Source organism: Barbus barbus, assembly GCF_936440315.1.
Source record: "Barbus barbus genome assembly, chromosome: 18".
In the NCBI taxonomy this organism is placed as follows: Eukaryota; Metazoa; Chordata; class Actinopteri; order Cypriniformes; family Cyprinidae; genus Barbus; species Barbus barbus.
This window is the reverse complement of record NC_136746.1, coordinates 29,192,120-29,215,730: the sequence shown is the minus strand read 5'-3', so window position 1 is coordinate 29,215,730 and position 23,611 is coordinate 29,192,120. Positions and strand designations below refer to the sequence as shown.

General features: G+C 35.1%; 1 protein-coding gene across 1 annotated transcript in view; it reads left to right on the top strand.

The window, feature by feature from the left end:
- LOC306883857 (lysosomal-trafficking regulator-like) overlaps nucleotides 1-23,611 on the top strand; it is a 90,783-nt gene that overhangs the window by 57,398 nt on the left and 9,774 nt on the right. The window contains exons 27-48 of the mRNA XM_079439345.1: nucleotides 1,961-2,127; nucleotides 2,214-2,366; nucleotides 3,215-3,376; nucleotides 4,326-4,517; nucleotides 5,916-6,109; nucleotides 6,829-7,038; nucleotides 8,364-8,540; nucleotides 9,470-9,546; nucleotides 9,628-9,816; nucleotides 9,914-10,059; nucleotides 13,233-13,326; nucleotides 13,426-13,487; nucleotides 13,572-13,627; nucleotides 14,261-14,413; nucleotides 14,557-14,801; nucleotides 15,680-15,746; nucleotides 16,409-16,565; nucleotides 18,018-18,158; nucleotides 19,171-19,388; nucleotides 20,227-20,457; nucleotides 21,197-21,386; nucleotides 22,111-22,247. Coding sequence (XP_079295471.1) covers nucleotides 1,961-2,127; nucleotides 2,214-2,366; nucleotides 3,215-3,376; nucleotides 4,326-4,517; nucleotides 5,916-6,109; nucleotides 6,829-7,038; nucleotides 8,364-8,540; nucleotides 9,470-9,546; nucleotides 9,628-9,816; nucleotides 9,914-10,059; nucleotides 13,233-13,326; nucleotides 13,426-13,487; nucleotides 13,572-13,627; nucleotides 14,261-14,413; nucleotides 14,557-14,801; nucleotides 15,680-15,746; nucleotides 16,409-16,565; nucleotides 18,018-18,158; nucleotides 19,171-19,388; nucleotides 20,227-20,457; nucleotides 21,197-21,386; nucleotides 22,111-22,247 — 3,418 coding nt within the window. The remainder of the gene's footprint in view (nucleotides 1-1,960; nucleotides 2,128-2,213; nucleotides 2,367-3,214; nucleotides 3,377-4,325; nucleotides 4,518-5,915; nucleotides 6,110-6,828; nucleotides 7,039-8,363; nucleotides 8,541-9,469; nucleotides 9,547-9,627; nucleotides 9,817-9,913; nucleotides 10,060-13,232; nucleotides 13,327-13,425; nucleotides 13,488-13,571; nucleotides 13,628-14,260; nucleotides 14,414-14,556; nucleotides 14,802-15,679; nucleotides 15,747-16,408; nucleotides 16,566-18,017; nucleotides 18,159-19,170; nucleotides 19,389-20,226; nucleotides 20,458-21,196; nucleotides 21,387-22,110; nucleotides 22,248-23,611) is intronic.

Genomic DNA, 23,611 nt, shown 5'->3' with positions numbered 1-23,611 from the left:
TAAAAAATATAAATATAAATGTGCAGGTCAGTATGTTGTTGACTTAAATAGTAATATAAGAGTAATGTGCAAAAGAATGTGCAAAAAAGTTGTACAGGGTATTTAAATAGCAGCAATATGAGGTAGAAAAAAAATATGAATAGCTTATTGATATGGTGATATTTACATGGAGTCAAGTGATGTTATGATACAGAGTTAGAGTTTAGGAGCCTGGTGGCCTGGGGGAAGAAGCTCCTCCTAAGTCTCTCAGTTTTTGCCATCAGGCTACGGAAGCGCTTACCAGATGGAAGCAAAGTGAATAGACGGTTACCAGGGTGATTTGAGTCCTTGATTATTTTGACAGCTCTATTTTTGCAGCGCTTAAGGTAGATGTCCTGCAGAGAGGGGAGAGCAGACCCTGAGATGCGCTCAGCTAAGCGCACAACTCTCTGTAGTGCTTTGCAGTCCTGATTGGAGCTGTTTCCATACCACACTGAGATGCACTGAGTCAATACACTCAGTGCATCTCAGTGTGGTATGAACGCTAAATAAAGTGGTCGGGTTGATGCGCATTTATGTCACAAGCTTCTGATCGGATTTAATCTTTTGACATGCGCACACTGCACGAATATACAGGGTTTCCCGCTGTTGTTGCATACGGTTTTAAAAAGCATGCTTGATATTTATCTACTTCAGGTCTAAATTAGGTGACGACCAGCTAGGGGTGTGCAATATTGACAAAAAAAATAACTCAGTATTTTCTGGGAGTTTATTGATTTTAGATTATATTTTGCTGAGTGTGTTATTGACTACTGTGGACATCTGACTCCTAAAGTTTTTTTTTATATTCTTCTTTTGATAAATGTTAAATGTGAAATTAAAACCACCTGTAGGTGGCAGCAAGTCACTGTTAATAAGTGACTCATAGCTATTGAAGCGAATCATTCAATAGCTATGATGAATTGCTACGGTTGATTCATTCAGGAATGAAACGAGCTCAGAGATGCAAAACAGTGCTGTGGCGGTGTTTGGAATTATTTTTGTTCTTGAAATAGAGCAAAAACAGCCAATATGGTGTCTAAAACATAAGTCTCTTAATTAACTTATGTTGTAAAAAATCAATATTACATTTGTAATCATGGTAATTTTTGGAGAAAAAACGGCACTCTTTGTGTGATATTGACTAACTATATGAAATTATATAAATTTTCTGCTCCCATGTCTTGAATTTTGTGATCATTGTAAATGCATTTTAATAGACTGAATCGTGCAGTGAAAGAACACTCTAAATGCGCGCACACACTAGTCTAGACTTCACGCAATGCATGCACTCTGTAGGGGTGTTTTGAATGTTTTTTGCAAAATACTCGATAATGTCAAATTGCACATCGTTAAAACAACAATTATGATATTATCGCAGATGATATATATCGCACACCCCTACAACCAGCACAGGAAATGTTGTTCTGTGCTGCTTACTTTAGTAAAAGTGCCCCTCCCATGCCCAAAAGCAGTCATCTGTGGATGGTAGTCTTAAACAAGGACTGGTGGGACGTTGTCCTGCTCCACTTCACAGATGCTGAATGAAAGCAGAATTTTAGAATGACTGGGCACTCATTTATGACACTTTATTCACCAAAGAGCAGCTCGTTCTGCACGTCAAATGTCATTACGCTATTTTTATGTCACAGCACATGTGCAGTACTTTTTCAATTTCAGTTTTCAATCCGATCAAGTGTTTACATGTCCTCTCGCTTGGATTACAAAAGGAATAAACCACCCCTCACAATCCGATCTAAATTTTAATCAGATTAGGCGAATTCAGTCCGATTGACTTGGTGACATATAACTTTGTTTATTCTGATTGTGCTTCTAGTCCTATCACGATCTGATTATTAGGGACCATGTAAACGCAGCTAGTGTTGGGGAAACTACTTTGAAACTGTGGTTTTCTAGGCTACATTATGTTGTTGCTCTGTAGGATTCCTCCGAATGACTACAAGCTGGTGGTGTGTGACATTCAGCAGCTTCTGGTGGCCGTCACCATCCACTCCTGCAGCTCCTCGGGATCTCAGTACTTCCGCATCATTGAAGACCTGATCACCCTGTTGGGCTACATGCAAACCAGCAAAGTTCGGCGCACACAGGGTAAAGAAGACTAATAATACTTTATACTACAATGACATGTGACGTGCCATTCAAATGAAATAGGAAATTCTCTTTTGTCGCTTCAGAAATGGCCACAGCACTGCAGTTCCGCGTGATCCAGGCAGCCATTGATTTCATTAAGACCACAGCCAATCAGGACCCTCAGAAATCCAGCAGTTACGTTCACGTGCCCACTTCACCGCATCACGCTCTACAGCAGAAACGCAAGAGCATCGCAGGTGAGCAGGTCTGGAGGTCAAAGGGGGATGGCATTTGTCTTGTTTATGTGATGGTTCAAGTTATTGAAATACCTTTAAAAGCATAGTTCACCCTAGAATTAAACTTTTGTTGTCATTTACTCACCCTCATGTTGTTCAGTGTATTATTAATATACTATTACAGTTTTTATTAATATTTAGAATGAACTGTTCTCTTTATATTTTCCATTTTCGTTTTAGTTAAAGTCTTTGTGCATTTGTTGTTTTTATTAGCTCTATACTGTATGTATCTAAATGGTTTTTATTCATTTATATTTCATTTTTATTATTTTTGAAAGAAATGTTTCTTTGTAAACTAGCTGAAATTCATTCAAAAGTTTTTTAGTTTTTTTCTTTTTGATTCTAAAGTATTACTCTTTTTATTGTTTTTATTATTATAGTTTTATAAAATTTTATGCTGTATTTATGCATTATTTTTAAATGATGTATATGTGTTTTGATGGTTTTGGTTAACCAGTTTTGACCCAAAAGTGATCTGTGGCTTTACACATGAAATTATTATTTATTTATTTATTTATTTTGGGGGGGGGGGGGGGGGGGGGGGTGTTGTTTTTACATTCATTAGTCAGATTTGTCTCAAATTACTTCTGTAAAACACATTTAGCCTTTTTCCCGTATCTTTTAGGACTGATTTTTGTTGGTAAATTTAAATATGCACACACAAAGAGACTATAAACAAAAAAGATAGGTATATCTGTATACATTTGTGTTTCATCTCCATTCATCTTGTCTTAACCATCAGCGCTGGATGTAACACTTCACCGTTCATGTGTTTCTGTTGTATTATCACCTTCCCTCACACTCCCAAGGTTCAATGGGGCTGAAAGACTCCATAATTCCCCGTATTCCCCGGCAGCACTACTGTTCGTACGGCCTGATTCCTCTTCCCTCCCCGTTCAGCTTCCTGTCCCAGGATTCCCCCCTCCCTTCCCCAACCAGAGCAAACTCCTACATGTTCCCCTCAGACGCAGGTAGCCATCGACCCCATCTGCAAAAAAAAAACAGGCCACAACATCCTGGCTCTTTCAGGGATGTTGAGCGCGTGCAGTGAAGTGATTAAAGCGTGTCTGCTGCTCATTCGCCCAGTGTCCTGGACTACTGGTGCCTCTGTGTGTTATCCTCAATTACCCAGAATAAATCAACTCAGTTGCACCAGGACTCAAAGACTTTTCCTGCAACTCTGTCTGTTGATTTATCATTCACATTCTCTCTCATTTACACCTACCATTAACATCCATCTTTTTTGAAAGAAATTAATACTTTGATTCATCAAAGACGCATTCAATTGATCAAAAGTGACAGTAAAGACATTTATAATATTACAAAAGATTTCTATTTCAAATAAATTTGAAATTTATTTGTATTTTCTATTCATCAAAGAATCCTGAAAAATAAAATGTATAATGGTTTCTACAAAAAATATGAAGCAGCACAAATGTTTTCAACATTGATAATAATCAGACATGTTTCTTGAGCAGTAAATCAGCATGTTAGAATGATTTCTGAAGATCATGTGACACTGAAGACTGGAGTAATGATGCTGAAAATACAGCTGCAGATCACAGAAATAAATTTAGCTTTAACATATATTACAATAGAATACAGTTATTTTAATTTGTTATAATATTTCACATATTTACTGTATTTTTGATCAAATAAATGCAGCATTGGTAAGCAGAGGAGACTTCTTTCAAAAACATCATTACTAGGATGCATGTTGCATTTCGGTTGTAAATGACAACCTGCCTAGGCTAACCACTTAATCATCAATTAGACGGATGTTAATATCTGCATCTGTCTGTCTGTCTGTCTCTTGATCCGTATGCATGTGTGTGATTTATGATCTTCGTGCTCTTTACGAACAGTTCCTTTAGTTCAGTAAGCATGTTGTTGTGTTCACTACACACCTGTTTTTATCAGGTCGGAGGAGGTTCACGGTGGCCCAGTCAGACTCGCTGCTGATGCGAATGCGCTCGGTGGCCAGCGACGAGCTTAACCAGATGATGCAGCGCAGGATGAGTCAAGAAAACCCCATCAGAGCCAGCGAGACGGAGCTGGTCCAGAGACTGCAGAGACTCGTGGTTCTGGCCGTTAACAGACTCATCTATCAAGGTACAGAAGACAGACATCAAATCTGTGATAATATCTGCTTATGAACATTATCATCCGATGTGAGCGACCATAAACCACTTTAATGCAATTTACATGGTTCTGAAAGCAAGGGCGTAGTTTTGGTTTGAACATTAGGGGGGTTGAAGTGGACCCCGGGTCATGTTCCCTCTTAAGGTTGATTTATTTGTTGGTTTGCGTAAATGTTTATTTTTGTAAAATGGTCTTTTGTGCTATCCATCACACATGCAAATTTGGTTGATTGCGTAACTGCAATAAAGTAAAAGGCTAGTTAACAATTACTGGTTTACATAGGATATAATGTATTTGATATTATTTAGACACTATATTATTTAGGCTATAGTTTGACAGAATGTTCTAATTCAATACGGGACTTCAATATGGGAAGTCAATTTAACATTTTCTAAATTGTATATATTTAGTATTGTATATGATAGTATTTCTTACTCCTTAACAGTTCATCAGGCTCTTAATGATGTAATCTGTGCCATCATTGGAATATCTAAAGGCCAGGTTTCTCCATCACTCTTCATTAGAACCCATTGGCTCTTGATTCTGACTTGTGCTTGCTCTTTTGAAAAAGTACCATAGTTCTTAACTGTAGCATTTGTTATACTAAAGCTAGCCTATTAATCATTACCAGGCCAATAATTACTTTTTTTTATTAATCTATATTGCATTTATTATGAGAAACAACAGCCTTTAGAAACAATAACTACAACATGCCACAGTTGTAATATAAATCTATAGGGAAAAATCTATTCCCTTAACAGATTATCTATTATAAATTCTACAAATTAGACTAAATTTACCACACTAAATAAGCCTACAATAAAACGTGATAATTTATATTAAAGGTTAATAATATTTTAATATTATGTTAATGCTGGTGCAATATTATGTGTTTTCCTCTTTTCATCTGTCTTTTTTAGTTTTTTTAGATAATGTTCGACTTTCTCCATAGCATTTTAAAGTGGCAGTTTCTCAATAGAATTGAAATAGATCGCATATTTTACCATCAGCTTCACAATAGGAATGGCTCGCACAAATCTTCTCCCACTTCTCGAGCGTGCTGGTGAACGCGCACAGAGTATAGGGTGATTCGCTCGTGCACAATTACAAGAACTGCTTCAGTCATGTTGTGCTGATAAGCGCTCCGTTCGGTTCGTATATGAGGTCAGCGCTTATAAAAGCGCCGAAGGCGTGATTCAAATAATTAATAAATAGCCTGATTCTAGTTTTCCATCAACCGTAGTATAAATATTGGGGGGGTTGAACTTGCTAGTTTTGGTTATTGGGGGGGGTTAGCGATAAGAAAGAAACAATCCATGTAGACTGAATACATTTGGTCCACTCTAACAGTTTGTCATTATTCTTCAGATATCAACCATGATTTCTTTGACTTCCTGAACTTTCCCGAGTCTCCTAATCACTCGATGTCCATGCCGTTACCTGGTGAGCAGACGACTGATGAGAATGACTCCACGCCGTCCACCCCGATCCCTTCGGGCAACATGAAGAGCTTCCGCAAAGATATTCTCAAACTAATGATGGAGGGCATAAAGATCTGCTTGGTGAGTCGCTTACAGTAGACATCAGCACTACAATTCAAATGACCCTTTTTTGTTCGTTACTTTATTCCACTAGTGTCCACTATTATCTTTGAATTATCTTCATTTGGACACTTTTCTCAACAAACGTTGTATTTGGTTATTTATGAATTTACATATGATTTGATTATCAGTGCATTGTGTAATTTATTACATTTTTTTTTACATTTTTATTTTTTTTTATATATTGATATCCCTAATATTAATAAACAGCAATATTTATGTATAATTGTTTTAAGAAAAAAGTATTACTAGTACTAAAAATACTAGTGTTCTAATAATTTTGGCCACCACTGTATATTTTTTTCTGTATATTTTGTTTTGTGTTTTTTGTAATTTTTATTATTATTTATTTGTCTATGTTTTTATGAAGTTTTAGTTTTTATTTTAGTTATATTTTAGTTCCTCAACTTAAACCAAAGGAAAATAAGAAATGTTGCCTTGGCAGCTAGCTGAAATAGTTATAAATAATAAAGATTTTAAGTAATGTTTTTTTTTTTTTTTTATAGATTTAGTTTAAATTTGACGATAATAAACCCCAGTGTACTGACATGCATTCCATTTGCGATAACTAAAGGCCAAATAAAAATGCAAAAGACTTGATGTAATAAATACATATTTATATGTTAACGTTATGTCTCTCTCGATGCTTCAGTGTTTTCTGTGATGATTTATCTCCTCAGGGCAGCACGGGTCGTGGCGGCGCTCCTCGCCAGCAGTGGAAGCGAATCCTCTGGTGCTGTCGCGACACGTTCAGGGTCCAGATCGGCCGCATGCTGGTGCACACGCTCAGCCCCGCGGTTCCTCTGGAGGACAGGAAGGAGGCGCTAGAGTTCATCCACGAGCAGAGCTACTCGGAGATCCTCAGAGAAAGCCTGAGTCCTGGCCTTGAGGTGAGCATGCCTCAGTTGATATGTTGACAGAAATAGCTTTTTGTTTTTACAAGCCAACCTGTGACGGTGTGACATTTTGCTTTTGTTATTTGCTGACTGTTATCATATTTGTGTATCCAATCAAAGCACAGCTCACATGCACACTTCCTCTGTTGGGAGGAAGACAGTGACATTTCACTGCGCTGCTGCTGACATACAGTAAATAACCCACAGAAACATCTTCATGATACTGTTTCCATAGCAGCAGTGCCGTCCTCTCCGTTATACTGTATACTAGCACTGAAAGACCATTAACCCTCAGAGATCCAGCATAGCAGAACTGCATCGTTTGCATAAAGCAATTAACTAACACCTAATTTTGACTATATGTGGGTAAAAACTACACAAAACAGTAGCTGACTTTCTGAAATTTATCAGAACAACAGTTTTGTTGGAAAAAAATGTAATATTAATGTCCACAGCTTGTTAAAGGGATGAATAGACTAACACAAAATGGACAAAATGTTCACACAGAATACTTCTGGATCATGTGTTTGGCACAAATTTTAGACCATTTTTCTAAGCATTGCAGAAATGTTTGCAAGGGGTCAAAATGATCATTTTAGGTCTATTCAATGAATAGAATCAGTTCTTTTTTTTTTTTTTTTAGTTTTTTTGGGGGCTGTCATTATTTTCTCAGTGATATAATACTGTATTTGGTTCATGAAAATGTATCCAACTTTCCAACTAACCATTTTTTCTATTGAAGGTTAAATCAGAAACTCTTAAAACATGTCTTTTTTATTGGTTAATGAAACAAACAATTACACCTCTCAAGACACAACTTAATTTAAACGTCAAATTATTACATAATTTAGAAATAATGTACAACATGAAGACTGAAAAATCATATTTATTAAATTATTTAAATGATCAAATAGTGACAATTCTTTTAATTACTGTATCCTTACTGGATGAAAAATAATTTTTTAGAAATACATTTAAATACAAACTTGCAATACTGTATCAAAATAGTGGTGAAACTTAACCATAAATGCCTATTGTTGTAATTTTGCAAAGATTTTACCCCAATGAAATTTGAATGAAATGGCTTTTATCACTAATGGCTTCCCAAAGACATGTTTTTGGGTGGAAAAAAAAAGAAATCGCGCAAAATCGGGTTTGTAAACGTATTCATGCTGTTGGTCAGTATGTTTTTTTTTTTTGATGGCCAGTTCTGATATCTACGGTGGAGGGCGACCAATAGCAGAGATGCTTATATATTATAAATACCACTAATTATAATTCCTCAAAATCCTTCCTGTTGGTGTCGTTTTTGTTATTAGCACGGGCCCAAGCTGGCTCTGTATCTGTACGAGCTGTTACACGATCACAAAGACGCCCTGAGCAAAGAAGAACAGGTGGCTGCCAACACCTTCATGACAGCGCTGAAACTCTGCGGCCACCGCTGCATCCCACCCAGCGCTCCCGCCAAACCAGACCTCCTCAAAGCCATCAAAGAGGTGCGCATGGCCAGACACACCCCATGAGGTTATATGCTTTGTTGCTTAAACAAGCTCAAACAATGGAGGGAGAACGTGGGCTTGATTGACAGGGAATGCATGAACTTGAATGCAATGTACTTGCGATTTTATATGTGATTCATATTTGTCAGTCATTCATAAATGGAACATGAATTTAAAAAATATTTGCGTCATTCATAAATGGAACATGAATTTAAAAAATATTTGCATAGTTTATTATTAACTATTTGCATCTATTTGATTTTATGTAAATAATAATTTTTTCAAAATGTGTTTTTTCATATTGCTTAGAATCGGCATAAATCCTGTTCATTGTGAAAACAATTAAATGTATTCAGTTAAAAAGAATAAGCATGGTTAAAATATCTGTGGAACATTTGAGGATAAATATATAAGCTTGGTTGTGTATTTAAAACACATTCAGTTTATTAGTACCATTAAAGAAATCTGTTTCATTTATATATGACTGACAAATATGCATCACATTACGTTTATTCATTTAAATTGAATCTGTGTAATCCAAACAGATTGAAATGTTATATGCAATTTAAATACATAAATTTTAAATTTAGGCCTAAATGTAAATATTTGCAAAACTAGAGCAAATGCGTAGTAATTCATGTATTCATTTGTTAGTCTTTTAATTTTATTTGCTGAGATTGATTGAACTGATTTCTCGAGTAATAAAGGTCATATTCTGCACTTTTGTAGCATTTTAGTTTCCTCCTGAGGTGTGCGTGTAATAATAGTCCAGGTTTGCATGAGCGTTTTCAGTTTACAGTATACCTGTATTGTGAATGCTAGTAATATGACTACTTTTAAATAGTCTGTAGTTCAAAACTGCTCAGTTGAAATGTTTTGCATTTTATTCATGTTCAACTGAAGCTGTTTTGCTATTCCTTATTAAGGAGCAACTGAAATACGAATCGGAGGCAAGAACCAGCAAAGGAGCCTGGGAAAAGAAGCTGGCCAACACGCAGAGGAGGTGACCGTCCCGATAGAAACAACATCTCAAAATAACACGCTTGTTAGGCGATTTTCTAAGCTCTTCCGTTCTCTATTTCAGCTTGTTGCAGAGGCTGGATGGGAAGTCGAAGGACATCTCGAAGATCGCCGCTGACGTCACTCAGAACGTGTCTCTCAGGCAGGGCATGGAGCGGAAGAAGGTCATGCAGCACATCAGAGGCCTTTACAAAACCGACCTGAGCGCCAGCCGCCACTGGCAGGAGCTTGTGCAGCAGCTCACTCACGACCGGTCAGCATCGCTCACTGGAGCGCTACAGCTAAAAAGTTCACTCATGTCATTTACTCATCCTCATCGCCATGTGATGTTGTTTTTTCCCATGGAACAGGGCGGTGTGGTACGATCAGTCATCTTACCCCACTTCCTGGCAGCTGGATCCCACCGAGGGGCCAAACCGAGAGCGGAGACGCCTGCAGCGCTGCTACCTGACCATCCCTAACAAATATCTGCTGAAAGACCGGCACAAACTAGACGGTGAGCTTCAAGTACTCTGACTGGAGAAAGCACTTCAGACATCTACTCAACACTTTCTGTTTTCTAGATTATCTACAATGCATTTTCATGGTGCAGTTTATTTACTCAAAGCATAAAAACATCTTTCAAGAAATGGCATTTTTCATCCCAAGATAAGTACGTAAATACGTATATGGGTCAATGACGTGATGCCTAAATTTTCTGTCCGATTGCGTTTTCTCAGTTTTTGCTGATAAGGTTTAAATGCATAAAAAAGATGCCATATATATGAAGGGCCTCTCCCATGTATGAACTTACTTTAACTTTTCAAAAACATTAGTTATTTGTAATTTTTCTGTTATTCAAAGTGTCAAAATATCATGTCTGGCCATAACTTTTTTTTTGTAAACATCTTTGAAATTACCTTAAATTTATTTAGATGAATTTTCTGCACTATTTGGCATAATTTCCAAAGTGTTTTGTAATCCTGTATAAAATTGCAAAGCATTTGTTTTTATATTTACATTTACATTTACATTTAGTCATTTGGCAGACGCTTTTATCCAAAGCGACTTACAATTGGGGAATACAAAAAGCGATTAATCTTGAAGAGGCAATCAGACAGAGGAAGTGCTCGTAACACCAAGTCTCAGTCATTGTTCAAATAAGTAAAGCTAGTAAGCGGAGAGAAAATAGAGGGAAAGAGGTTTTTTTTTTTTTTTTTTCGTCATAATATACAAACAAACTTTGTCCGATGATTTCCATTTTATGAAATATCATGTGGTGCGACCATCAAGAAAGTACCATTTTGGAACTTTTATGTTGAAATCCATTCGAAGATAAGACTTTGCATCATATACCAATTTGCCAAGGACCCATAGAAGCATCAAGCAGGTTTGTAAGTCTCTTTCAAATTTGGAAAAAAAGAGTCTTTTTAACAGCTGGTATGTAGTTACCACATTTGGATATCATGTGGTATGACCTCAAAAAAACAATGAATAATAAGTTATTTCTGCAATTATTTCTTTTCATTATAAATTTCATAGTGACCTTTTGTGGGAAGCTAGCTTGTTTTGTTTAGGTGACCAATTCTGTGCTTGTAAATTTTGATTGAATTTGAAAATATCATGTGGTGCGACCACTGCAGAGTCTTTTCCATTATAGATATATGTCCCAGATTGGCATTTTTATATTCAATTGATGGTTTATATACACAGAATACTTTATTTTAGTATAATTTGGAATATATTTTTATGCAATTTGATTCATTTCAGACTGTTTGTTTAATCTTTGTACAATATGAAAAAAAAGGCAAAACAAAAATTAAAATAAAATAATTCAGAGCATGTAATTTTAGTTTGGTAATTATGCATTTATTAGTAATTTATTATTTATTTTTTAATAACTATTTTAATCTGTTCTACCAGATTATACTGCCAAGCAAAGTAAAATAAACGCCCACCATAGGCAACATGTTAATTCTGACCCTGCAGTCTAGCACAAACTCCAGAAGTCATTTTCTACTATAAGAAAGATGTTCATGTTGTCATCTCAGAACCTGAACCTCCCCCTACTCTAAATTGACCTTTTGCAAAGACCCACCCCCCTTACTTACTGTTGCTACGTCCGACAAAACCTTTTATGCCACACATCATGTTCTCACGCATTGAAATATACATCACGGAGCAAAGAGGACACTGACAGACAAGACTGAGCTGGTTACTTTTAGTATGAAACAAAGCCTCAGTGTTCAAATTTTTTTTTTTTTTTTTTTTTTTTTTAAGAAATTCAAACAACAAATACTGTTTTGTGGCTCTTTAACATGTAGTGACAGTCTCATTTCAAGTGGCACATGAACCGATCATCTCTTCATCTTTACTAGTCATAGCACAAAATAAACATGAATGAACATCAGAAGGTATCTTTTTTTCAACTGTTAAAAGATGTCAGTACACACCATTTTTCAAGTTCAAGCCCACCAACGTTAATTCACTCTCCTGTCTGGTTTGTTTTTCGGTGTTCTAATATGTCAGACTGCCTGTTAATCAAACTCCTGGCGAAAGGGTCAATTGAGCAGCCAATATTGGGCAAAGTACAGAAATAACTGGGGCTAAAGAAATAGATTTTTAATGATATAAGGTATTTTTGTCATTTGGAGCGACCAAGAATAGCAATAACTGTATTAAAATAAAAATAAAATATCTAATTTCTGTGATTGAAATATGAATCACTGCTACAGTATGCTTAAGTGAATGGTATTTTTAAAACATTTTGATCAGTTTTATGCAATTTGCAGGAAAAATAAGTCTGTTAACTACATTTAAGAAGGCAACTCTGAAATTATAGAACAAAAATAAGAGATTATTACTTACAAAAACTCAAATTAAATGCAAATACTTTTTCTAAACACTTTAATTACTGAGAACATTTTTTAAAAATGTAAAGCATGTTAAGGAAATTATTTAATATATATCATGGTCGCACCACATGACATTTTTTAAGGCTACAGCCAATTCATCTAGATGAAAAAATCACAACTTTAAATTTTAATATGAATTTGTGCACAACATTCTTAATGATTGAACAATTACAGTAAATATAATTTTTTTATAATTTAAAATTGCCCTGTCGAAAATCCTTATACGTCAATGACCCATATAAGTAAATGGAAGTAAATATAAGTAAAAGGAAGTCAGTTACTAAGTAAATAAATCAAATTAATGAGTAAATAAGTAAATAAATAAACCAAGTAAAAAAGTACATTTTCATAAGTAATGAAGTAAAATGAATAAGTAAATTAAATTAATTAAACAAACAAATGAAAAAATAAATAAGTGAACAAGTAAATTAATAAGTAATTAAATGAAGTAAACAAATAAATAAATAAAATTGTACTTTTTAACATTTCGGGATGTGATCAGGACGTGCTTTTTAGATGATCAAAAGAGTATGACACTAACACAAAAATACCAATCTGTAATACCATGGTATTCTTTCAAATACATTGGAGTGTTGTTTAATCAGAATAGTATATGAATATGTTAATCATACAGTAACTTGGTGTTGCCATCTGATACCATCACCATGATACCACCGGTTGCTGGAATGATGAAACTTTGCCAGAACTTAGAAACTCTTCCACGTTTGATGCTGTTGATGTTATTGGTCTCATGCATGTGGTTTGTCCGTCACAGATGCCATCAAGGCTCCTCTGGCCTTCCTGTTTGAGGACAAAACTCACTCCTCCTCATCCATTGTGAAGGACAAAGCTACCAGTGAGCCCATCAGGTACTGATACCGCACAGCTAGTAACTAATCTGTTTCGGAGTCACATTGCAGAATTTCAAATAATTTAAAAACCTAAAACAATTTTTTCTTTCTATTTAGGTTTACGAGAAAGTGCGTAAGTGTGGCGCCCTCTAGAGAGACGGTAGGAGAGCTGTTGCTGGGTAAGACTCGTCCACCCACCATAACATGAGTCTTGTGTTAGCCGTCATCACTGACCGCTAAAATCTGGTTTTACGGGTCTGCAGGAAAATCTGGGATGTACTTTGTGGAGGATAATGTTGCTGAGACACTTGATAACCAAGTAAGTTCTTTTGCTAAACGTTAGGCATATACAGTTCTGTGTAATAGTTCAAATATATTATTAATTTATCTTGAACCATCTGAGCAAAAATCAGACAAAAAGATAAATACATGTAAAATATTTAATTCTCTGAATTATTCAAAAATATGCTTTACCACCTTATTATTATTATTATTATTATTACATTATCCAGTGTTATTTTAGTATCATTGTTAATATTTTGAAGTAGATTAAATTTGTATATTTTATGCTTTCATTTTAGTTTTAGTAATTTTGTTGTGCGTTTTTGGCATTTGTAATATTCATTGCTTTAATGTCTACATAGTTTATTTAGTTTAATTTAGTACTTCAACTTAAACAAAAATTAGAAATGTAACTTAAAATAAGTGGCAAGATAATATAAGTTAGCCTTTTTTTCATTTCAGTTAATGTTTATTTTGTTTTAGTTAATGATGATAACTCTGATCTAAAGCAATTTTCATTTTGTTCCAGGAAACATAACTTTTTTTGTTTGTTTGTTTGTTTGTTTACTGTGAAGTTACTCATAACATTATATAAGAGTTTGGTCATACCACCCCTAATAGATATGAAGAGACGTGTGTTTTAGAGGTTGATGATGTGTTTTCTCACCAGAGTCCTCATGGAGAGACGGAACCGGCCTCCTTCTCCTGGACGTATGAGGAGATAAAGGAGGTTCACAAGCGCTGGTGGCAGCTCAGAGACAATGCTATGGAGATCTTCCTCACCAACGGCAGGACGCTGCTGCTCGCATTTGATACCACCAAGGTAACGGCATCGCTGTCAAATGCATGAGCGTTAGCTGCTGAATGATTTATTAAATGCAATTCAATAAATTCCTTCTCTCGTTCCAATGTCAATTCTGCCCAACTCTAACTTCCTGTCGATCCACTCTCTGGTCTCCGTCTCAGTTCCGTGATGACGTCTACCACAACATCCTGACCTCAGAGCTGCCCAACCTGCTGGAGTACGGGAACATCTCTGCCCTCACGCACCTGTGGAGCTCAGGACAGATAACCAACTTCGAGTACCTCACCCACCTCAACAAGCACGCGGGCCGCTCCTTCAACGACCTCATGCAGTATCCCATCTTCCCCTTCATCCTGCGAGACTACACCAGTGAGACGCTGGACCTGCAGGACAGCTCCATTTACAGGCCAGAACCGAAATTATTACTCTATTTGTGTGATGTTTGTCGGTAATAATAGCCTGATATACCTGATGTTTATTAGTTCCATTTTTTTTTCATTATAAATATTTTATTTTGAAATAATATAAAATATAATAAAAAACTGATACATATAATATTTTAGATTTTTATTTTTTCACTACATATAATTATAAATATTTAATATTTGAAATCTAAAATATGATTAAATTGTAAATGCACACACACACACACACACACACACACACACACACATATATATATATATATATATATATATATATATATATATATATATATGATATTTATCACACAATTACAAATGTTTAATTATTTAAAATATATCAAATATTAAAAAAAGAAAACAAGCAAAAATGGCATGTTAAAATATTTGAGATTTTATGTTTTTATATGCTTAATATTCATAATTATATATGGTAAAAAAAAATAGTGGTTAAACTAGTACATCCATTCTATTTCATAGTTATGATGACTTGTGCATTTATGAGTGTGAATATAGGTTTATATGTAGATATGAATTAAATTCTCATTAGATTTATTACTCTTTTTTTTTTTTAGATATTATTAGATAATTTAATTATTCAATTAGATACTATACATTTATATGTAAATGATATATAGATGTATACAAATATGGAAATAGATGTGTACATAAAATATATATATTTTTTAAATTTGTAATAGTTATAATTATATGCGTTAAAGTAGTAGTTGATCAGAATGGAATTTACATTCTTTAATTTGTACTATTTTATTGCAATATAGATATTAGTATTGCTGTCAGAAAATGGAAATATATGCAAATTAACCAAGTTAATTTTCTGTTTGTCTTTTTGATGTAACAGGAACCTCAGCAAACCCATTGCTGTGCAGTCTAAAGAGAAGGAAGACCGTTATGTGGACAATTACAGGGTATTGCAACACTGCAGGCTCTAATTCCTGTTTACACCAGCGCCTGTTAACCAATCACACTGTGGCTCTGTTCCAAAACCTCTGAGCTGCCTACGTAGGCAGCATTTTTAGGCATCATAAGCACATTTCCAGCACAAAGGCTGTTCCAAACAGTAGGTGGCAACACTATGTTGCCTTCTAAGATATTTTCTTCTGGCCAAACTCTGATGTAGCATCACAAGTGTCCTTTGCAGAAAAGGCAATCACAGAAATTCATTCCTACAACCACATTATTATAAATAATATATATATAATATGTAAAATATGATTTACATATTATTATTATTATTATTATTATTTATCATATTAATAAATATGATATCATATTAATATCATATTAATAAATAAATAAAGGGTTAGTTCACCCAAAAATTTTAATTCTGTCATTAATTACTCACCCTCATGTCGTTCCAAACCAGTAAGACCTTCATTCATCTTCGGGAAAGAGCTCTCAGACCCTCCATAGACTCAGTACAGAGCGGCACAAAGCGCTTTCATTCTACACGTGCATAACACTCTTTGATTATTTGTATCCATAGTGAATTTCATTACTGCTTTATGAGCTTCCATGTTTGATGTCATTAGGTGTGTGTAAGTGTAAGTAACATTGATTTCCTCCACAGTATCTGGAGGAGGAGTATAAGAAAGGCAAGCGAGAGGATGACCCCATGCCCCCCGTACTGCCCTATCACTACGGCTCTCACTACTCCAACAGCGGCACCGTCCTGCACTTCCTTGTCCGGCTGCCTCCCTTCACCAAGATGTTTCTGGCCTATCAAGGTCAGTCTGAATTTGAAAAAAGCTCTCAAGATTGTTCAGCCTTTAGACCAAATTCACTCCAAGCAGATTCAAACATGGAATGATATTTAACCCTATAAAGCCTGCAGTGTCACATTTGATACAGAATTTAAGGCCTATAAATGATACACATAATCAAACTTTGCTGTTAATCCGGTCACACTCAATCTACTCCATGTCTTCTGTCGTCTGATTGATAGTTTAGAGTTTTTTATCAAGTCAGAGCTCTTTTATTGTGATTGTACAAACGTCCAGCTTCAGCTCATGCTTCACGTGTCTTTTTGCTGTCAAATATTCACTGATTTTTATCAAGTAAACGTAAGAATAACTAGTAATATTTCAAGATAAACACTTACTGGACTGATGCAGCTCAGCTTTACTTGATATTCCATATATCATTTTTTAGAAAAATCATGCTGAAATGTGATAATCAAATGTGAGCGTCAAATATGATCATCAGGCATTTGAAGAACATTTATTTCTTCATCTCTAGATTGCATTGCATTATATATTTGGATCATTTAAATATCATCTTTCTAAGACATATTATTGGAGATATAGAGTGACCACTGATATTTAGATCATTTTATGCAGCTATACTGTTATAAAGATCTCATTACAAGATTTACATTACAAGCAGCAGCAGATTTTCATCACATTTTGTTCATATAAATATCAGCATCTGCACCAATGCACATTTTTGTTCAATTTGGGCCTCTGCATAAAACTTTGAATTAAAGTTTATTACATATTCTCACTATATTATACTATATAAGCCATAAAAGATCAAATATGATGCTTCACAAAAACAACTATGCTATTTTTTTCATTTGAATTGTATTTTGTTGATAAAATGTCCGTTAAAATAAGACTATTATTTCTTATGTCAGACTTTACAGGGTTAATAAATAGCAATACTGATCTATTATTGATATTTTTTATTATTTTGGTACCTTATTACATAATTTTATGATTTTGAATGTATCTTAATTAGTTTGCATAACCAAGAAAACAGAAGCTCTGCAACATGAAATCAAATACTTCAAATCTAATGCAGCCGTGCCTTCATAAAGACTGAATGTATGATGTGTTGTCTGTTCATAACTCTGTATGAAACGCTTGCACAGCTGCAGCTCGTTGAGTTTATTCCGCATCATAATTAGGATTCTGCATCGCTACTTTTTTAAATATTTAACAGCACCTGCGTGTGCAGCGAGGTCTTCAAACATGTCAGTGCGATGCTTTTAAAGGCTGTCATTGAAAAGAGCCTTTCTGAAGTCTCACGCTACATGCATTAGCCTCAGAAAGATGATCAGGCCTTTCATCCAGCCTCTGTATTCGTCTTTCCTTCTTTCTCAGTCTATTATTAGTTCAGTTTGTTTATCCATATCAGGTTACACAAGAAACTAATGAAAGGTTTTGTGTGTCTCGCAGACCAGAGCTTTGATATTCCTGACCGAACGTTCCACTCCATGAACACCACGTGGCGTCTGTCATCCTACGAGTCCATGACGGATGTCAAAGAGCTCATCCCAGAGTTCTTCTACCTGCCCGAGTTTCTGGTCAACAGAGAAGGTGGCGCTCTTTTACTCCTGGTTTTAGCATCCAACCTTTCATGATTCCAAATTCCATTTTATTTATTTTTAATGGTTAAATTATATTTTAATAATCAAAAAGCATGCCTGTTTAGTTAAAATCTTGAATCTTACACAATTTAACAACAATTTATTAAAGGTTTAACAATAATGACATTTTCAGGGCCATATCAAATCCCATTTTTAGAAATTCCATTTTATTTTATTTTCCAAATTCCATTTAAATTTTTCTGGATTCCATTTTGATGGTTAAATAACATTTATTAATTAAAAAGCATGCTTACACAAAAAGCAAATTTACACAATTTAACAACAATTTATTAAGTTTTACAGCTTAGTAAGTGTTTTTTCTAGATTTTCATAGTTAAGAAGCATTTATAATCAAATGAATTCCACTAAAATGAACTAAATTAAATGTAATTATTTCTTAAAATTTTTTATTATAATAGGTCCTTATGAAATGTTTGGTTTTTATTAGAAATAGCATATTGTCTGTTTTAATTTTTCTGAATTCACAATTTAATATGAATTTATTATAAAAAATAGCGGTAATCAAATGAAGGCATAAAACATTAACAAAATAAGTGCTGCACAACAGAGATTTACTTTTAAAATTAAAACATGGAAGAAAAATTGTGATATTCCTTAAATTATTTTAATCGCTTAATTATTTTTATTACTTTAAGAAGTATGTGCTACTGTACAAAATATATTTCTGTCATAATTTCTTCAAGTTAAGCTGAAATTTTATCTTGAGTTGTTGTAAAGACCTTTAAGCTTCTTGCGTGTATTTGATGTGAAGATAGTTTTTATCAAACGAAATGATGAAATGCTGAGTTTTAGTGCCATAAAAACACTAATAACCTTTAAGTAACCTAGATCTTCAAGATGTAAGCAATGAATATTCATGTAAAACATTAGAATTGAATTATTTGAACACATCTTCCCTCTTCTAATGTTAGCGTGGTATTTCCCACTTTCCCTTCTGGCAGGTTTTGACTTTGGCGTGCGGCAGAACAGCGAGCGGGTGAACCACGTGAATCTGCCGCCGTGGGCCAGGAATGACCCACGACTCTTCATCCTCATCCACAGACAGGCCCTGGAATCGGATCAAGTCTCGCAGACGCTCTGCCAGTGGATTGACCTGGTGTTTGGACTCAAGCAAAAGGGCAAAGCTGCAGTCCAGGCCATCAATGTCTTTCATCCTGCAGTACGATTCTTTGTTATGTACAGCTATAGAACACTTAACGCTGATATTTTCAATTTTTTGATATTTGGATCAAAGCCTGTCAAACACATGCCCAGGTCATATTTCATTCCAAAGTCAAAAAAAAATTTAAGAAAATATAAGAAATTATATTTTGCTTAAAGGAGATTATGCTTATTTTTCGAACATTAAATTACATACTACCATTCAAAAGGTTAAATGTAGGTAAGATTTTTGAAAGAAACCTCTTATGCTCATAAAGGCTGCATTTATTCGGTCAAAAATACAGTAAAAAGAGTAATATTGTGACACATTTTTTTTATATGTTAAAGTGCAATTTATGGCTGTGGATCAAAGCTGAATTTTTAGCATCATTACTCCAGTCTTCAGTGTCACATGATCCTTCAGAAATCATTCTAATATGCTGATATGCTGCTCAATAAACATTCCTGATTATTATCATTGATGAATATTTCTGTGGAAACCGTGATGCATTTTATTTTTCAGCATTCACAGATGAATAGAATGCATTTATTTGAGATGGAAATATTTTGTAACATTATAAATGTATTTACTGTCACTTTTGATCAATTTAATGCATCCTTGCTGAATAAAAGTTTTATTTTCTTTACAAAAATAAATTTACTGAGCACAAACCTTTGAATGGTAGTCTATATATCATAGTGAATTGGTAGTATATATATATATATATATATATATATGTCAACCAGAAATATCTGTAATACAAAAAAAGGACATTGATAAACCATAACGGACACATCCATTAACTTTAGCCTGTCAACTAGTATCCATGTAATTTTTTTCTCTCCCTCCTTATTAGACTTATTTTGGCATGGATGTAGCTGCCGTTGAAGACCCTGTGCAGCGTCGGGCTCTAGAAACTATGATCAAGACGTATGGCCAAACACCCAGACAGCTGTTCAACGCCTCGCACATCAGCCGAGCCGGAACCAAACTCCTATCAGAGGCAGAACTGCCCGCAGCCATGGGTCTCCTGGTGCAGCTGGCCTTCAGAGAGAGCCGCGAGCAGCCTAAAGAAACCGTCTACCCGGTACAGCAAACATACAGCGCTGAAATTATTATTCAGATTGACATTAAGGGGATAGTTCACCAAAAAATTTATATTTGCTTAACATGTACTTAGGCCATTCAAGATGTAGATGAGTTTGTTTCTTCATCAGATTTGGTGAAATGTAGCATTGCATCACTGTCTCAGGAATGGATGCTCTGCAGTGAATGGGTGCCGTCAGAATGAGAGTCCAAACAGCTGATAAAACATCACAATAATCCACACCACTCCAGTCCATCAATTAACATCTTGAGAAGACAAAAGCTGAAACAAATCCATCATTAAGACTTTTAACTTCAAGCTGTTGCTTCTGGCCAAAATATGAGTCCATAATCCATAATAACGCTTGCTCCAGTGAAAAAGTGGTCTGGTCTGAATCAGGAGAGAAATCTGCACAGATCAAGCAGTGTTTACAAGCCAAAACAGTTCTAAACAAATATGTGGCTGATTTTGGTTTGAGAGACAACAGGAGATGGACTTTTTCACATTGCTGAGCAAGTGATGGAATGCTACATTTCTCCAAATTGGACAAAGAAACAAACATTTCAATTATAGGTGAACATGTTCCTATAAAATGCACAGTTTTCTCTTTATTTTGTGTTTACCTATTTGTTGTTGAAAAGAGTCTAAAGAGTTCTTCTGGAAGCGAAAGAGTTTATTTGAATCCCAGATTGTCTAGTTGGTCTGTTAAAGTCTTCAATCCCTCTTGTGTCATTTCTAGAGTCCTCTGCCATGGATAAAGGGCTTGAAATGGGGCGAGTATGTGGGATCCCCCAGTGCTCCGGACCCCGTGGTCTGTTTCAGTCAACCTCACGGCGAACACTTCGGCTCCCTGCTGGCGCTGCCCACACGTGCCATCTGCGGCCTCTCGCGCAAGTTCTGCCTCATGATGATCTACAGCAAAGAGCAAGGTGAAGGAGAACACACACTTCATCATGCATAAACATGAAATTATATTATCAGCATGTTAGAATGATTTCTGAAGGATCATGTGACACTGAAGACTGGCGTAATGATCCTCAAAAATTCAGCAAAAAAATTACATTTTACAATATATTCATGCAGAAAAGTTATTATTAACAATTATTATTATTGTTGTAATAATTTCACAATTTTTACTGTTTTCACTGTATTTTTGATCAAATAAATGCAGCCTTGGTGACTTCTTTCAAAAACATTGAAAATCTTCCTGACCCCAAAATTTTGAACAGTAGTGTTTATGAATTTCAGATGTGATTCAGATGTATTTAGTGCATTTTAATTTATTTATCCACAATTATGCATTTATTAGCAGATGTTTTTATTCAGTCAAACAGATGTTAATACCAGGTGTAAAATACAGATTTTTCTGTTTTATTGGGAAAAGCAGCATCCAATGGCCATTATCTGAAAATGAAAATATTGAATGATTAATCCGAACTGCTAATATATCAGCCAATTACTAATCTTGGCTGTGTTTTGGTCCATGACCATTTTCTAGTGCTTTTATTGCATCTGCATTTGTGTCTTATCACAATGATTTGCACGAATGAACACAAGTTCCCATAATACCAGAGGAAATGAGAATGAAGTGAATGTGCTGTCGTTGAAAATCACCTCAAAGTACAGATGCAGTGTTTTCCCCTCGTCTCTCAGGTGTAAGGAGCATGCACAGCACTGACATACAGTGGTCGGCTATTCTGAGCTGGGGTTACACCGACAACATGCTGCGTCTGAAGAGCAAACAGAGCGAGCCGCCCATCAACTTCATCCAGTGCTCACCGCTGCACCAGGTCAGAGCCAGAAACACTGCGAACATACACAGGCTACGCTTGGACAGCTTTGATGTCTACGCTTTGAGACATTTCAGCTTGTACAGCGCTCGTCCATTACATATAGACATCCACAGCACCCTCTACTGAATATAATAAAACATATCTCACAAAAATATATCAGGTTAAATATCACCCCTAAATCAAAAGAACAAAACAAGACATATTTTGCATAATTGTACATTGTTTTTAATTATGAAAATGTCACAATGCAAAAATCGTAATGGTTCTAAAAACAGACTCTCTGTCTGTCTCTCTTTCTTTCTCTCTCTCTATACACTGCCTGGCCAAAATTTCGATATAAATAAGCAAATACTGAGAGTCTAGGATTGGATCATTATTGCAGTGACTAATATGTTTCTGGCATGTTGTATGTTTTGCAATAATTCTTTTAACCTGAATTGCTGCCGTGTGTAGCTTTTTAGTTCTTAAACAATCATGTCGGAAGATGTACCCATGTCCATATTCCAGGATGACAATGTTAAGATTCATTGGACCCAGTTTTTGAAGTAGTGGTTCAGTGAGCATGAGGAATCATTTTCACACATGAAGTGTCCTGAGCTTAACCTAGGGGTGGGCAATATGACCAAAATCTTATATCACAATATAACTAATTTTATATCACGATAACTGTATATATCACGATATAGTTATTTTTTTCTTTTAAAAAGGTTTTTATGATATTAAAATCTTTGATACCATAGAATTTTCATAATCCTTGTCACCAATGTCAATATCAAACTAATACTAAGCCTAAAAAGAAACACAAAAAAAACCTCAAGCTTGCTGAAGATAAATAACCAGTGATGAAATAAGGATAAGAAACTAATTGCAAGCAATAGGACAAAAACTACAATAAATAAGAAACACTACATACATTGTGTAAATTAATTAGTCTTCACAGTGTTTATTATATCTATCTATCTAGATAGATAGATAGATAGATAGCTAGATATAGATAGAATTGACACGTGTATTAAGTGTGTGTGTATATATATATATATTTATTATATATATATATATATATATAATAAATTTAGAAAATCCTATAATCCTAAAAGATTCCTATAATCCTAGGATAAAATCGGTTGTCTAGATCGCTGGTTTGACATGTTCACCGACAGCCGATTAATGGCCGTTGCGATCATTTTTTTCCTCCGATTAAATTCTGGCAGTGTCAGAAGATTTCAGACACTTTCCTCAAGCTTCCTGCAGTGTGACATCTCCTACGACGACCGTCAAACCAAGAACCAATAGGAGCACTGAACTTGATGACGCAATTAACGCGACAACTTCAAACCATTCATTATTTGTAAAAACAATAC